We start from the raw sequence: 16,202 nt of genomic DNA, 5'->3' as shown, positions 1-16,202 counted from the left end.
TGAAACTCCTAAGGTTTGACCTCATATTATATGGTTTTGGTAAATCTGAAGGAAAAACTCAGCAGAAAATCTGATAGTGTGTATGGGGCTTAAAACTTGATTAAAATCTGACCCATTTGCTGTAGTCGTTCCTGGATCCGAGCAGTATGTAGGTAATAACCAAAAATGTGTTGTGTGAAAAGCTCAATAAGAGAGCCTATTGTGTTTCTTGTTTGGCTCTAACATATGGCGCACCATCTTTGATCTGGTAAGGATACGCAGACAAATTACAGCGTATTCTGGAGGTTCCAGTAGGGGTTGCAGTACTCCTATAAATAAAAAGGTTTGTACTAGATATTGGGGCCCTATTCATTTGCATCATTCTTAAAACTCAGCTCCAAGAGATATTTTGTTCTGATAAGTCAAGAAAGGTTGCAACCCATCAGGATTTATTTGCTGCCTTTGTCTTCACTTGGTAGATTCATCCCCCGTTGGTTCCGGTGATCCTTATCCATAGGAGACCCCACTGGTGACCACTGTCACTGAGACAGTTATGGGAATTACATTAAACAGTTACCACGAGACAAGGGAAAACTTTAAATTGGACACAATTGACTCCAAGCCCCCGTACACACGGTTGGACATTTCGACAACCAAATCCGTCGGATTTTGCCAGTCGCATCTTGTCCGAAACTGTTGCATACACACGGTCGGACTAAGTTGTCGAAAAATCCGATCATTCAGAACGTGGTGACGTAATTTCATTACGATGGGACTACATTCAGGCTAGTAGCCAATAGCTTTGATGTAGGAATTTGATCCAAGCATGCGTGGCACTTGGTCCGATCAAAATTCTCTACACATGATCGGAGTATGTCTGACCGGCCCAGTTGGTCGGGAAATATTTCCAACATGTTGGAAAATTGGGTCCGACGGATATTCCGACTGAATCAGTCTGATGCATACCACACACAGTCTGATTATCCGACAACACGGTCCGATAGGACACATTCCGACGGATTCTCCGACCGTGTGTACAAGGGCTAAGAGGAAGTGCCCCCTCACTTCCTGATCTGAGATTGGTCACTTGGTCAGATGCGGAGAAAAAAAATCCCCCAGACTTTCATAAAAAGTTGACAATACTTTGAACCCCTTTCATGGCAGCTGGGGGTTCGTCTCTTAGGTAAGAGTTGTAGAGAACCAATCAATGGAGGCCCATCCATAGGGGGTGCATGGGCATGTCTCCTTACCTCCACAACCCAAACCCCCCGTAGTCACAAAAAATTTGTTTTTTTTGGGGAAAAAGTCCCTTTAACCACTTCAGCTCCGGAGGATTTGGCTGCTCGACGACCAGAGCACTTTTTACTATTTGGCACTGCGCTGCTTTAACTGGTAATTGCACGGTCATGCAATGTTGTAACCCAAACAAAATTTGCATCCTTTTTTCCCGCAAATAGAGCTTTCTTTATATGGTATTTGATTGCCTCTGCGATTTTTTTGGGGATATAAAAACGGAAAAAGACCGAAGATTTGGAAAAAATAATATTTTCTACTTTTTGTAAGAAAAAAAAAAAATGAATAAACTGAATTTTAGTCATACATTTAGGCCAAAATGTATTCAGGCACATGTCTTTGGTAAAAAAAAAAAAAAAAGTCAAGCATATATTTATTGGTTTGCGCAAAAGTTAGTGTCTACAAACTAGGGTACATTTTCTTGAATTTACGCAGCTTTTAGTTTATGACTACCTATCTCATTTCTTGTGTTGCTAAAATGGCAGGGCAGTACAACCCCCCCCCCCCCCCCCCCAAAATAACCCCATTTTGGAAAGTGGACACCCCAAAGAAATTGCCAAGAGGAATGTTGAGTTCATTGAATATTTTATTGTCACAAGTTTGAAAAATAAAAAATTACACAGTCACAAAGTTGTCAGTAAATGATATATTGCTCACACATGTCATGGTTATATGTGGAATGACACCCCAAAATACATTCTGCTGCTTCTCCCGAGTATAGGGATACCTCATGTGTGGGACTTTTTTTGGAGCCTAGCCGCATACAGGACCCTGAAATCCAATCACCGCCTTCAGGATTTCGAAGGGTGTAAATTTTTTATTTCACTCCTCACTATCTATCAGTTTTGAAGGCCATAAAATGCCAAGATGGCACAAAGCCCCCCCCCCCCCTCCAAAAGACCACATGACACCCAAGCTGTTTGCTGATAGGCATGTTGAGTCAATGGAATATTTTATATTTTGCCACAAGTTGCGGGAAAATTATTATTTTTATTTTTTGCACAAAGTTGTCACTAAATTATATATTGCTCAAACATGCCATGGGCATATGTGGAATGACACCCCAAAATACACTCTGCTGCTTCTCCTGAGTACGGGGATACCTCATGTGTGAAACTTTTTTTGAAGCCTAGCCATGTGCAGACCCCGAAAACCAATCACAGCCTTCAGGCTTTCTAAGGAGCGTAAAATGGTGATTTTACTTCCTCATTACCTATCAGTTATATAGTTAGTAACACACTCACATCAGTCCTTACCCTCAAGGAGCCCACAATCCAAGGTCCCCATTCATATACTAGGGCCAATATTGGACATAAGCCAATTAACCTACCTGCATGTCTTTGGAGTGTGGGAGGAAACCGGAGTACCCGGAGGAAACCCACGCAGGCACAGGGAGAACATGCAGGACTCCAAGCCAGGTAGTGTCGTGGTTGGGATTTGAACAAGCGACCCTTCTTACTGCTAGGTTAGAGTGCTAACCACTACACCACTGTGCCGCCCTAGTTCTGAAGGCCATGAAATGCCAAGATAGCACAAACCCTGCCCCCCCCAAATTACCCTATTTTGGAAAGTAGACACCACAGCTATTTGCTGAGAGGCATGTTGAGTCCATGGAATATTTTACACAAGTTTTGGGAAAAATAAAAAAATTTTTTTTTAAACACAACATTGTCACTAAATTATATATTGTTCAAACATGCCATGGTTATAAGTGGAATTACACCCAAAATACATTCTGCTGCTTCTGAGTACGGGGATACCACATGTGTGAAACCTTTTTTGGAGTCTAACTGTGTACAGGACCCCAAAAACCAATCACATATTCAGGCTTTCTAAGGGCATACATTTTAGATTTCATTGCTTTTTTTTTTTTTATTCTATTTTTAAACTGTTCATTTCATTATTTTTTTGTTATTTTATAGCAATAGGTAGATCTCTCCTTTGCCCTTAAAGCATCTGACCACACCAAGATCAGTGTGATAAAATGCTTTGCCAATTTCTCAACGGCGCCGTTTTTATCCGGCGAAAGCTAAGTCATGAAATGCTCATAGCTTTCGGTATCTTAGGCCATAGAGGTGATTGGAGCTGTTCTGGTCTTTGATCAGCTCTATGGTCAGCTGGCGGAACCACCGGCTGCATTTTCGGGTCCTGTTGGGACAGGAGAGCCCACGAAAACCATGGAATGCCGCGGGGGGGGGGGGGGGGGGGGGGTGACATCTAAAAGGCTAATTTAGGATTACTAGGATTGCTTTTACATGAAAGCCGACCTCTGCCTGAAAAGAATGATAACAAGATGATACCTAAACCTGCAGGCATCATTCTGGTATAACCAAAGTCCAGCAACATACCAGTACGTTGCTGGTCCTTTATATTCATTCCAAATACAATGACTTTTTATTCTCACTTTCAGCCACGTGTGATGCTGGCAGTTCAAGAACATGTACATTCACATCACCCCTTCCCTTGGGAAGGTTACAATCTAACGTCCCTATCTCCCACACATACACTAACCTTGTTAAAAGTATCGGGACACCTGCCTTTACGCCCACATGAACCTGATAGAACACCTTTGAGATAAATTAGAGCAGAGACTGTGAGCCAGGCCTTCTCGTCCAACATCAGTGCCTGACCTCACAAATGCGCTTCTGGAAAGAATGGTCAAACATTCCCACAAATGACACACATCTAAACCTTGTGGACGGCCTTCCCAGAAGAGTTGAAGCTGTTATAGCTGCAAAGGGTGGGCCAACTCAATATTGAACCTACAGAATAAGACTGGGATGCCATTAGAGTTCATGTGCGTGTAAAGCCAAACTTCCCATCATTAGTGCAAAGTTTAGGATAAGGTATGTCAAGGTGGGATTTGAGGCTTCAGATTGCAACTGCTAAACTTCTATCCAGGCTGTAGACCACCTTAAGACCCCTTTCACACTGGGGCGTTTTTCAGGCATTTTTCAGGTGCTTTAGCGTTAAAAAAGCGCCTGTAAAGCGCTTGAAAGAAGCTGCAACTGCAATCCCAATGTAAAAGCCCGAGTGCTTTCACACTGAGGCGCTGCGCTGGCAGGGCGTCAAAAAAAGTCCTGCAAGCAGCTTCTTTGCAGTGCTTTTGGAGCGGTGAATACACCGCTCCTAAAGCGCCCTTCCCATTGAAATCAATGGGAAGCGCCTGTAAAACGCTATTGCAGCAGCGTTTTGTGGGCGCTTTTACACTTTATTTGGCCACTAGCAGGGGTAAAAGCGCCCCAATAACGCTAGAAAAACGCTGGTATAGCGCTGCTAGTTTAAGCGGCGCTTTACAAGCGTTTTTCGGGCGCTGACATTGTGAAAGGGCTCTTAAAGCACTCGGGCTTTCACATTGGGACTGCAGATGAGGCTTCTTTCAAGCGCTTTACAGGCGCTTTTTTTTAACGCTAAAGCGCCTGAAAAACACCCAGTGTGAAAGGGGTCTAAAAGCTTGATGTTTTGGAAACGGCACCCTATTAGGAAAACCATGGCCTGCAGCCCCATTTTCACAAGTCCTCAGGGACTGTACAAATAAAAACAAAATTGCAAAGTGGCAGTCCTATAAATCTTCCAACTTTGTGAGTCTGTCAGACCAGACATACAGAAGTATATGGGCATACTATTGGCTTAAATAAAGTTATAATTGGCTTATTTGTATGCAAAATGCATCAGTGATTGGGACCTTTCAAGGGCACAGTGAAGGAAATGCCACTGCACACCAAGGATTCCTCAAAAAGGGTTTCAAAGCTTTATCTCATGGTACACGTAAGGAAGGGGCCCTACACGGCTTCAAAACATTGCCTTATGTGTACCATGTTACCTCAAGAAAAAAAACTCTAAGAGGAAGTGCCCCCTCACTTCCTGATCTGAGATTGGTCACTTGGTCAGATGCGGAGAAAAAAAATCCCCCAGACTTTCATAAAAAGTTGACAATACTTTGAACCCCTTTCATGGCAGCTGGGGGTTCGTCTTAGGTAAGAGTTTGTAAGAGAACCAATCAATGGCGGCCCATCCATAGGGGGTGCATGGGCGTGTCATACACCCCCCCGTAGTCACATAAAATGGTTTTTTTTTGGGGGGGAAAAAGTCCCTTTAACCACTTCAGCTCCGGAGGATTTGGCTGCTCGACGACCAGAGCACTTTTTACTATTTGGCACTGCGTTGCTTTAACTGGTAATTGCACGGTCATGCAATGTTGTAACCCAAACAAAATTTGCATCCATTTTTCCCGCAAATAGAGCTTTCTTTATTATGGTATTTGATTGCCTCTGCGATTTTTTTGGGGATATAAAAACGGAAAAAAGACAGAAAATTGGAAAAAATAATATTTTCTACTTTTTGTAAGAAAAAAAAAAAAAAAAATGAATAAACTGAATTGTAGCCATACATTTAGGCCAAAATGTATTCAGGCACATGTCTTTGCAAAAAAAAAAAAAGTCAAGCATATATTTATTGGGTTTGCGCAAAAGTTAGTGTCTACAAACTAGGGTACATTTTCTTGAATTTACGCAGCTTTTAGTTTATGACTACCTATCTCATTTCTTGTGTTGCTAAAATGGCAGGCAGTACAACCCCCCCCCCCCCCCCAAAATAACCCCATTTTGGAAAGTGGACACCCCAAAGAAATTGCCGAGAGGAATGTTGAGTTCATTGAATATTTTATTGTCACAAGTTTGAAAAATAAAAAATTACACAGTCACAAAGTTGTCAGTAAATGATATATTGCTCACACATGTCATTGTTATATGTGGAATGACACCCCAAAAATACATTCTGCTGCTTCTCCCGAGTATAGGGATACCTCATGTGTGGACTTTTTTTGGAGCCTAGCCGCATACAGGACCCTGAAATCCAATCACCCGCTTCAGGATTTCTAAGGGTGTAAATTTTTTATTTCACTCCTCACTATCTATCAGTTTTGAAGGCCATAAAATGCCAAGATGCACAAAGCCCCCCCCCCCCCTCCAAAAGACCACATGACACCCAAGCTGTTTGCTGATAGGCATGTTGAGTCCATGGAATATTTTATATTTTGCCACAAGTTGCGGGAAATTATTATTTTTCATTTTTTGCACAAAGTTGTCACTAAATTATATATTGCTCAAACATGCCATGGGCATATGTGGAATGACACCCAAAATACACTCTGCTGCTTCTCCTGAGTACGGGGATACCTCATGTGTGAGACTTTTTTTGAAGCCTAGCCGTGGTGCAGGACCCCGAAAACCAATCACAGCCTTCAGGCTTTCCAAGGAGCGTAAAATGGTGATTTTACTTCCTCATTACCTATCAGTTATATAGTTAGTAACACACTCACATCAGTCCCTAACCCTCAAGGAGCCCACGATCCAAGTCCCCATTCATATACTAGAGGGCCAATATTGGACATAAGCCAATTAACCTACCTGCATGTCTTTGGAGTGTGGGAGGAAACCGGAGTACCTGGAGGAAACCCACGCAGGCACAGGGAGAACATGCAGACTCCAAGCAGGTAGTGTCGTGGTTGGGATTTGAACAAGCGACCCTTCTTACTGCTAGGTTAGAGTGCTAACCACTACACCACTGTGCCGCCCTAGTTCTGAAGGCCATGAAATGCCAAGATAGCACAAACCCTGCCCCCCCCCCCCCCCCCCCCAAATTACCCTACTTTGGAAAGTAGACACCACAAGCTATTTGCTGAGAGGCATGTTGAGTCCATGGAATATTTTACACAAGTTTCGGGAAAAATTACAATTTTTTTTTTAAACACAACATTGTCACTAAATTATATATTGTTCAAACATGCCATGGTTATAAGTGGAATTACACCCCAAAATACATTCTGCTGCTTCTGAGTACGGGGATACCACATGTGTGAAACCTTTTTTGGAGCCCAACTGTGTACAGGACCCCAAAAACCAATCACCACATTCAGGCTTTCTAAGGGCATACATTTTAGATTTCATTGCTTTTTTTTTTTTTTTTTTGTTATATTTTTAAACTGTTCATTTCATTATTTTTTTGTTATTTTTATAGCAATAGGTAGATCTCTCCTTTGCCCTTAAAGCATCTGACCACACCAAGATCAGTGTGATAAAATGCTTTGCCAATTTCTCAACGGCGCCGTTTTTATCCGGCGAAAGCTAAGTCATGAAATGCTCATAGCTTTCGGTATCTTAGGCCATAGAGGTGATTGAGCTGTTCTGGTCTTTGATCAGCTCTATGGTCAGCTGGCGGAACCACCGGCTGCATTTTCGGGTTCCCTGTTGGGACAGGAGAGCCCACGAAAACCATGGAATGCCGCGGGGGGGGGGGGGGGGGGTGACATCTAAAAGGCTAATTTAGGATTACTAGGATTGCTTTTACATGAAAGCCGACCTCTGCCTGAAAAGAATGATAACAAGATGATACCTAAACCTGCAGGCATCATTCTGGTATAACCAAAGTCAAGCAACATACCAGTACGTTGCTGGTCCTTTTTGGGCATACATTGTAATGTTCTTTTTTTCCCATGCAAAAAAAAAAGAAAAGAAGATTGATCGGTGGGTATGTCCACCATTAGAATGCCACCCTTCATCCACCCACTTCTAATGATGGGCATACATGCACCATTTTATTTTTTTTTTTTTTTAACTGTGGTGGTGAAATCACCTCCTACAGCGCTGGAGTCACTGCGGCTTTATGTATCATCGGAGCAAATGCTGTTGCTGTCAAGATAAATAAAACCATGCTGCAACTGAATGGCGTACCTGCTAAGCAAATGATGGTTAACACTAAAACAAAGTAACATTACAGTATAACAGCAAGACATACCATACCTGCAAATCAAATACAATAAAACATAGTACAAATAAAACATTGCAATCTGTGCCTAAAAAAATTATATGCTGAAGCATGGGGGCATCCACCCCTAATGTTAGGAGCAAATCGCTCCTCCGCCCCTGCTGCCCCCATGCTTCGGCATATATGCTTTTTTTTTTTTTGTGGTGGTGAAATCACCTTTGACAGCGCTGAAGTCATGGCTTTATGTATCTTGGGAGCAAACACTGTTGCTGCCACGATAAATAAACCAGTGCTGCAGCTGAATTGCGTACCTGCTAAGCAAATGATGGTTAACAATAAAACAAAGTAACATTACAGTATAACAGACATACCATACCTGCAAAGCAAATACAATAAATCATAGTAAAAATAAAACATTGCAATCTGTGCCTAAATAAATATATGCCGAAGCATGGTGGCAATCCGCCCCTAATGTTAGGAGCAAATTGCTCCTCCACCCCTGCCCCCATGCTTCAGTATATATGCTCTTTTTTTTTTTTTTACTGTGGGAGGTGAAATCGCCTCCGACAGCGCTGGAGTCAGGAAGGGCACTATGGGCTTGACAGGCCTGTCTTTGCCTTCTTCCTGGTAGCAGCGGACACTACTTGCGCTTGCCACCTCGCCAGCTTGAATTGCACTTATGGCCACGTCATACTGCAGTGCTGGATGTACGACCAGGATGTACTAGGCAGTTGGTGCTTTCCATTTCACCAGAAGAATGAGCGGCACTAGTACTGCTCTGCTCCATACAAGGGACCTGTGGTTCTGCCCCATACCACCCCAACCTGTCCTATACCACCACAACCTGCCCCATAACATCCTAACCTGCCCCATACCACCCCAACCTGGGGCAAACATGGCAAGCTGCGCATGTAAAAATCGTAAAAATTTAGACCCCCTGATATCTCACCAAAGCCTTTCTTAAAATGGCAAATCAATCGTACAGGAGCCATTTTCTCCTGGACATGTGTTGGCACGCTTGACTTCTGTAGTAATGCCTCTATAGATAGAGAACAGAGCACGAGGCATGTAGGCTTGAAGTCTCCTTAAAAAGTTAATAATTGGAGATGCCTCCTCAGTGCCAAAAGATGAGGTGCTTTCATCTGGTTCAAGTATGTCAATCCGAACATTTGCGGTGTCATAGTATTCATCTGCGGTTTCATAGGACTCGCTATCTGTTGAAGGAGGAGTAGTGACTCTCTCCTGTGAACAAGTTGCGATTTGTTGCCTGCCTTCCTTCTCTCCAGGGACCTCACCCTCGTCCCCGGGGACTGCATCCTCACCCCAAGAGACTGCTTCCTCCTCTCCAGGGACTTCATCCTTGTCCCCAGGGACTGTACCCTCGTCCTTGTCCCTGGGAACTGCATCCTTCTCTCCGGAAACTGCTTCCTCCTCTGCAGGGACATTATCCTTGTCCCCGGGGACTGCATCCTCGTGCTTGTCCCTGGAGACTGCATCCTCATCCTTGTCCCCGGGAACTGCATCCTCATCCCCGGTGACTGCTTCCTGCTCTCCAGAGACTGCTTCCTCCTCTGCAGGGGCCTTATCCTCGTCCCTGGAGACTGCTTTCTCCTCTCCAGGGACCTCACCCTTGACCCTGGGGACTGTATCCTCACCCCAAGAGACTGCTTCCTCCTCTCCAGGGACCTTATCCTTGACCCTGGGGACTGCATCCTCACACCAAGAGACTGCTTTCTCCTCTCCAGGGACCTTACCCTTGACCCAGAGGACTGCATCCTCACCCCAAGAGACTTCCTCCTCTCCAGGAACCTTACCCTTGACCCTGGGGACTGCATCCTCTTCTCCAGAGACTGCTTCCTCCTCCTCTCCAGAGACCGCTTCTCCAGAGACTGCTGCTTCCTCCTCCTCTCCAGAGACCGCTTCTCCAGAGACTGCTGCTTCCTCCTCCTCTCCAGAGACCGCTTCTCCAGAGACTGCTGCTTCCTCCTCCTCTCCAGAGACCGCTTCTCCAGAGACTGCTGCTTCCTCCTCCTCCTCCTCTCCAGAGACCGCTTCTCCAGAGACTGCTGCTTCCTCCTCCTCTCCAGAGACCGCTTCTCCAGAGACTGCTGCTTCCTCCTCCTCTCCAGAGACCGCTTCTCCAGAGACTGCTGCTTCCTCCTCCTCTCCAGAGACCGCTTCTCCAGAGACTGCTGCTTCCTCCTCCTCCTCCTCTCCAGAGACCGCTTCTCCAGAGACTGCTGCTTCCTCCTCCTCCTCCTCCTCTCCAGAGACCGCGGCTTCCTCCCCCTCCTCCTCTCCAGAGACCGCTTCTCCAGAGACCGCCGCTTCCTCCTCCTCCTCCTCTCCAGAGACCGCTGCTTCCTCCTCCTCCTCCTCCTCTCCAGAGACCGCTGCTCCCTCCTCCTCCTCTCCAGAGACCGCTGCTTCCTCCTCCTCCTCCTCTCCAGAGACCGCTGCTTCCTCCTCCTCCTCCTCTCCAGAGACTGCTGCTTCCTCCTCCTCCTCTCCAGAGACTGCTGCTTCCTCCTCCTCCTCCTCCTCTCCAGAGACTGCTGCTTCCTCCTCCTCTCCAGAGACTGCTGCTTCCTCCTCCTCCTCCTCTCCAGAGACTGCTGCTTCCTCCTCCTCCTCCTCCTCCTCCTCTCCAGAGACTGCTGCTTCCTCCTCCTCCTCCTCTCCAGAGACTGCTGCTTCCTCCTCCTCCTCCTCCTCTCCAGAGACTGCTGCTTCCTCCTCCTCCTCCTCCTCTCCAGAGACTGCTGCTTCCTCCTCCTCCTCCTCCTCTCCAGAGACTGCTGCTTCCTCCTCCTCCTCCTCTCCAGAGACTACTGCTGCTTCCTCCTCCTCCTCCTCTCCAGAGACTGCTGCTTCCTCCTCCTCCTCCTCCTCTCCAGAGACTACTGCTGCTTCCTCCTCCTCCTCCTCTCCAGAGACTGCTGCTTCCTCCTCCTCCACCTCCTCCTCCTCCTCTCCAGAGACTGCTGCTTCCTCCTCCTCCTCCTCCTCTCCAGAGACTGCTGCTTCCTCCTCCTCCTCTCCAGAGACTGCTTCCACCTCTGTAGGGACCTCATCCTTGTCCCCGGAGACTGCCTCCTCCTTTCTGGAGACAACTTCCCAAAGGCCTGTTGGTTCTTGCCCTTGGCCTGTTGGCTCTCCTAAGAGACCCATCTCTTCGTCCACTTTCTTGTAGGTGCGCAGTTTTCTGTAAAGAGCAAAGAGAAATTACATAAGCATTGTTTGTAGAACAAATAGAGAGCTCTTCAACAAATTCTACTTCTAGCTGGGAAGACACTCTTGAAAAGAATTATAGTGCTAACGGAACTTACCTTCGCACCTTGCATAGGACAATGGCCAGGGTGGCTAGAATGACAATGCCAAGTAAGCATCCTACTGCAATTAAAATGATGATAAATAGTGGAATTTTCTTCTGATTGTTGGCCCTTTGTTCTTCTTCCTTGTTGCTATTCTTATAGGGGAAATCTGTAAGGAACACAAAGAAAACTGGTTACAAGTTGAAGACTAGAGATCCTGCCAGTAACACACTTCCTGTCCTAGTGTGACATTAGCGTTGTCAGCCTAGGAAGGACTTTGAAACACCCTGCACTCGCTTATCTTCTAGAGCAGGGGGTCTCCAAATTTTCTAAACAATGGGTCAGTTTATTGTCCTTCAGACTTTGGGGGGGGGGGGGGGGGGGACTGAGGCCATTGGGAGTGAAAAATGTGTTTTTGGTGTCAGTGAGAGGAATTGTGCCCCTTTGTTGGAGTCATTGGGGGGGATGTGTGCCCTATCATTGGGAGCAATAGCGCCCCATCATTGGTGTCATTGGGAGAAATTATGCCCCATTACTGGTGTCATTGGGAGGAATTGTGCCCCATTACTGGTGTCATTGGGAGGAATTGTGCCCCCATCATTGGTGTCATTGTGAGAAATTGTGACTGTTGTCAGTGGATGAAACATTGCCCCAGGAGAAAGAATTGTTCTAGGAGGGACATTTTGTGAGGTGTGCAAGGAGTGGTGATTTGGGAGGATTTGTGTCCAGAGGGAGATGGGGAAGACGATTTTGTGCTAGAAAAGATAAGGTGGGGGGGGGTTGTGCTAGGAGGGGAACGTTTTTTGGGAGGGAAGTGAAATTTGGGGGATGGGGGGGATTTGTGCAAGGATAGAGAAATGTGGGAGGGGTAATTTGTGCTGGAAAGGGGGGATTTGGGGTGACTTGTGCTTGTAGAGGACACTTGAGGGGTGGAGGATTTGTACCAGGAAGTAGGATTTTTTTTTATGCAGAATGAGAAGATTTGAGCTGGGATGGGGGGGGTCTGTATTGGGAGGTGGGGGAATTTATGTTTAGGGGGAAGCATGCAGATTAGTGATCTTTTTTTGTTTGTTTGTTTTTTTTAGGGGTGGGGGGATTTTTTCGGACACATAATGCTCATACACTTGGGGGGGCGCAATTTGGCATTTTCGCCCTGGGCTCTAGGTGACCTTGCCCCGGCACTGCATTGAGGTTATTGTCTTTATAATGCTTACATTTCCATAACTTACCTCTTGGCAGGAAGGTCTGCACTTGCACCTTTGGAGTCGGTGCGTATTCCTTGCCGTCAACGCTGAGGTGTAGTTCATACTCCGCAACGTCATCCAGCCTGACCGGATTCAACACCAGAGAGCAATTTCCCCCATGGACTAATCTATTGAACGCCTTGACCCTGCGGTCAAAGTGTTCAGACACGGAGCGATTAAAATGAATAAGAAGGGGGTGGTAAGGCTCCTTCTGGGGAATAGACCTCCCCCACTCCATCCTAACGAGATGAGCTTGTGATGGGTCATCCATGTGGAATTGGCACGGGATGAGGAGCCGCGATCCTACTAACGCATCCATGTAGAACGGCACCGAGATAACTGTCGTAATCTTCACAGCTGGGAAAAAAAAAAAAAAGAGAGAAAAACGTTATTTTTTTTAAATCCTACAGAGCGATGACAAGTAACAGAGAATAAAAAATAATAGTAATAAAATAATAGTAATAATATTATTATTATATTTTAATAATAATAAAATAATAATATAAAATAAAATAATAGTAATAATAATAATAAAAAAAAAATCCCATAGCTGACAATAGGGTGCGACTTGTCATGCGATTTTCTAACTGTCAAATCACATGACAAGTTGCACCAGTCTGAAGAGGTTTGGGGGGCGCCTAAGGCTGCTTTCAGGCTGAACCGTTTTTCTTCCGTTTTTGTGTTAGTTAAAAAGCACAAGAAAAACCCATGACCATTAAATCCTATGGAACTCTACACATTGATCGTTTTTTTTTTAAAGTCCTGATTGCTGTACTTTTGGAGCACGTTTGGTGTGGTAAAAAAATAAAAATAAATAAAAATGCACCAAAGACACAATTCCCCATTGAAATGAATGCAAGAAAACGGATCGAAAGTGCACCCAAAGTACACTTCCCCATTGAAATGAATGGGAATGCATTGGAAAACCGTCCCATGTGGACATGTTTTTTTTTTAAACAGTCAGGGATGCTTTCGAGAGGGGGGGGGGGGTTGGCATTTAGGGGGTTAAAATATACATGGAGGTGATGTGATATGAAATGCCTCTGAAAAGTCACCTAAGCACAGATCGCTTTTCAGCGGGCTAGCAGAGCCTTCTGCAAGTGTGAACAGGCCTTGGGGTTCCATAGGAGGATCACACTAAACTATTGGCTGCAACCATTAGGAGGGGGGGGGGAGGAGATCCGCACACAGGGATCATAGGAGCTCATTCTACAGCTACATGGAAAACATACACAGGCTGCTCTGATTGCAATGCTCCGCCCACACCCAACCTTCAGTAGGGCACAGGAGCTGGAGGAGGCGGAGCAAACAAAACCCAAACTCTCTCTTATTCGTGCAAAAGGGAGAGAGGGCGGGCACAAGAGCTGGAGGAGGCGGAGCAAACCCAAACGCTCTCCCATCACGGGAGCTGAAAGGAGGCGGAGCAAACCCAAACTCTCTCCCATTCATGCAAAAGGGAGAGAGGGCGGGCACAGGAGCTGGAAGGAGGCGGAGCAAAACCCAAACTCTCTCCCGTTCGCGCAAAAGGGAGAGAGGGCGGGCACGGGAGCTGGAAGGAGGCGGCGCAAACACAATCTCTCTCCCGTTCACGCAAAAGAGAGAGAGGGCGGGCATGGGATCTGGAAGGAGGCGGAGCAAACCCAAACTCTCTCCCATTCGTGCAAAAGGGAGAGAGGACGGGCACGGGAGCTGGAAGGAGGCGGAGCAAACCCAAACTACCATTCGTGCAAAAGGGAGAGAGGGCAGGCACGGGAGCTGGAAGGAGGCAGAGCAAACCCAAACTCTCTCCCATTCGTGCAAAAGGGAGAGAGGGCCGGTGCAGGAGCTGGAAGGAGGCGGAGCAAACCCAAACGCTCTCCCATCACGGGAGCTGGAAGGAGGCGGAGCAAACCCAAACTCTCCCATTCATGCAAAAGGGAGAGAGGGCGGGCACGGGAGCTGGAAGGAGGCGGAGCAAAACCCAAACTCTCTCCCATTAGCGCAAAAGGGAGAAAGGGCAAGCACGGGAGCTGGAAGGAGGCGGAACAAAACCCAAACTCTCTCCCTTTTGCGCAAAAGGGAGAGAGGGCGGGCACGGGAGCTGGAAGGAGGCGGAGCAAAACCCAAACTCTCTCTTGTTTGCGCAAAAGGGAGAGAGGGCGGGCATGGGATCTGGAAGGAGGCGGAGCAAACCCAAACTCTCTCCCATTCGTGCAAAAGGGAGAGAGGATGGGCACGGGAGCTGGAAGGAGGCGGAGCAAACCCAAACTCCCATTCGTGCAAAAGGGAGAGAGGGCGGGCACGGGAGCTGGAGCAGATCCAGCCTTCTTCTCTCCCATTGGCGCAGGGCTGGACAGGCTGGAAACTGGGGGAAAACAATTCAAAGAGCCACAGACGGTTCACACAGGGAGCTGAGACCCAGTGTATAATAAGTATTACTATTATTTTATTATTATTTTAATAATAATAAAATAAAGAAGGGGGGGGGGCTAAGGCTACTTTCATGCTGAACCGTCTTTCTTCCGTTTTTGCGTTAGTTAAAAAGCACAAGTATTTTTTGTTTTCTTCTATGCTGCAGCTTCTGCACGTAAATATGCCAGATAAGTGCCCCTCCCTCTCCCTGCTTAGGCATTCCCTATAGGACGCCTTCTTGTTTTTATTTCCACCCTTACCATCAGTCAGCTCCCCCGTCACTTTTCCGGGTTTCCTATAGGGCACCACAATCGGCTACTCTCGCCCTTCCACTAAGAGACCTCCCCCCTCCCATACATCTATAACCAATAAATAACAATAATATATTTAATGAAAATAATCTTACCTGACGCTGTGCTGATAAGCAGAATAATGCTTGCTAAGAATAATAATCTCATTTTGGGTTTTTTTTTAATTGCAAATTGCAAAAAAAATATCAAGAGCTGCAACGTCACACGTCCTCACTCTCTCCGTCTTACAAGTCAGAGTGACGCGGGCTTCCAGCTACAAGCCTTATATGGACAGCTGCAATGACGTCACAGTGTGGCGCTGTGGCTGGCTGGTCAAGAGACCAGGCAGCCCAACGGTTATTTGCCTCCTGCTCCAAAATGCCATAGCAACTGATGCGGCTAACGCCGCGCCGCCTCGACCGGGGCTCCCGTTCCATCCTGAGCCCCGATCGAACATCTGCCGCTTCTGGCTGCTGGGGACAGACCGGAATGAAGCCATAAGCGGCTTCATTCCAGTCTCCTAATCGTAAACACGGAAGCGACGTCAAGACGTCACTTCCCGTTTACTCGGCTGCCAATGGCCGCCGGTGTTCTGCCACATATAGCCCGCCTATCGAGAAGCGTCCTCTCTTCACTGCGCGTGCGCCGCAAGCATTGTACAGGAGAGACCGAAAGCCTCCGAACGCAGCGGGAACGCCTGCGCAGTACTTGTTCAATAGCTCACATCCTCCTGCTCGCTCCCGACGCTGGAGGGGGGTCGATTAGTGAAAAAAATACAGTATTCAGAATCGCCGGGGGTCTTTTAGAACCCCCCCGATCCCTCCATAAAGAGTACCTGTCACCACCTATTACTGTCACAAGGGATGTTTACATTCCTTGTGACAGCAATAAAAGTGATCAATTTTTTTATTTTTTTCTTAAACAAT

General features: G+C 46.5%; 1 protein-coding gene across 2 annotated transcripts; it reads right to left on the bottom strand.

Moving 5' to 3' along the window:
* Nucleotides 1-6,652: 6,652 nt before the first annotated feature.
* LOC143935203 (uncharacterized) lies at nucleotides 6,653-15,827 on the bottom strand. 2 transcript variants are annotated; one of them, XM_077458889.1, is made up of 5 exons: nucleotides 15,393-15,827; nucleotides 12,581-12,952; nucleotides 11,367-11,520; nucleotides 9,847-11,242; nucleotides 6,653-9,723 (listed from the first exon to the last, which is right to left on the bottom strand). In XM_077458889.1, the coding sequence occupies exons 1-5, from the start codon at nucleotides 15,442-15,444 to the stop codon at nucleotides 8,998-9,000; spliced, it is 2,700 nt and encodes an 899-aa protein (XP_077315015.1). In that variant the 5' UTR covers nucleotides 15,445-15,827; the 3' UTR covers nucleotides 6,653-8,997. The 2 variants fall into 2 exon arrangements, with proteins under 2 accessions (XP_077315015.1, XP_077315014.1); XM_077458888.1 differs by having other exon boundaries at nucleotides 6,653-11,242.
* Nucleotides 15,828-16,202: the final 375 nt, after the last annotated feature.

The sequence above is a fragment of the Lithobates pipiens genome, unplaced genomic scaffold (assembly GCF_037356315.1).
Source record: "Lithobates pipiens isolate NorthernLeopardFrog02 unplaced genomic scaffold, aLitPip1_a1.2 Scaffold_28, whole genome shotgun sequence".
In the NCBI taxonomy this organism is placed as follows: domain Eukaryota; kingdom Metazoa; phylum Chordata; class Amphibia; order Anura; family Ranidae; genus Lithobates; species Lithobates pipiens.
Note: the sequence above shows the minus strand (reverse complement) of the source record. Positions and strands in the feature narration are given on the sequence as shown.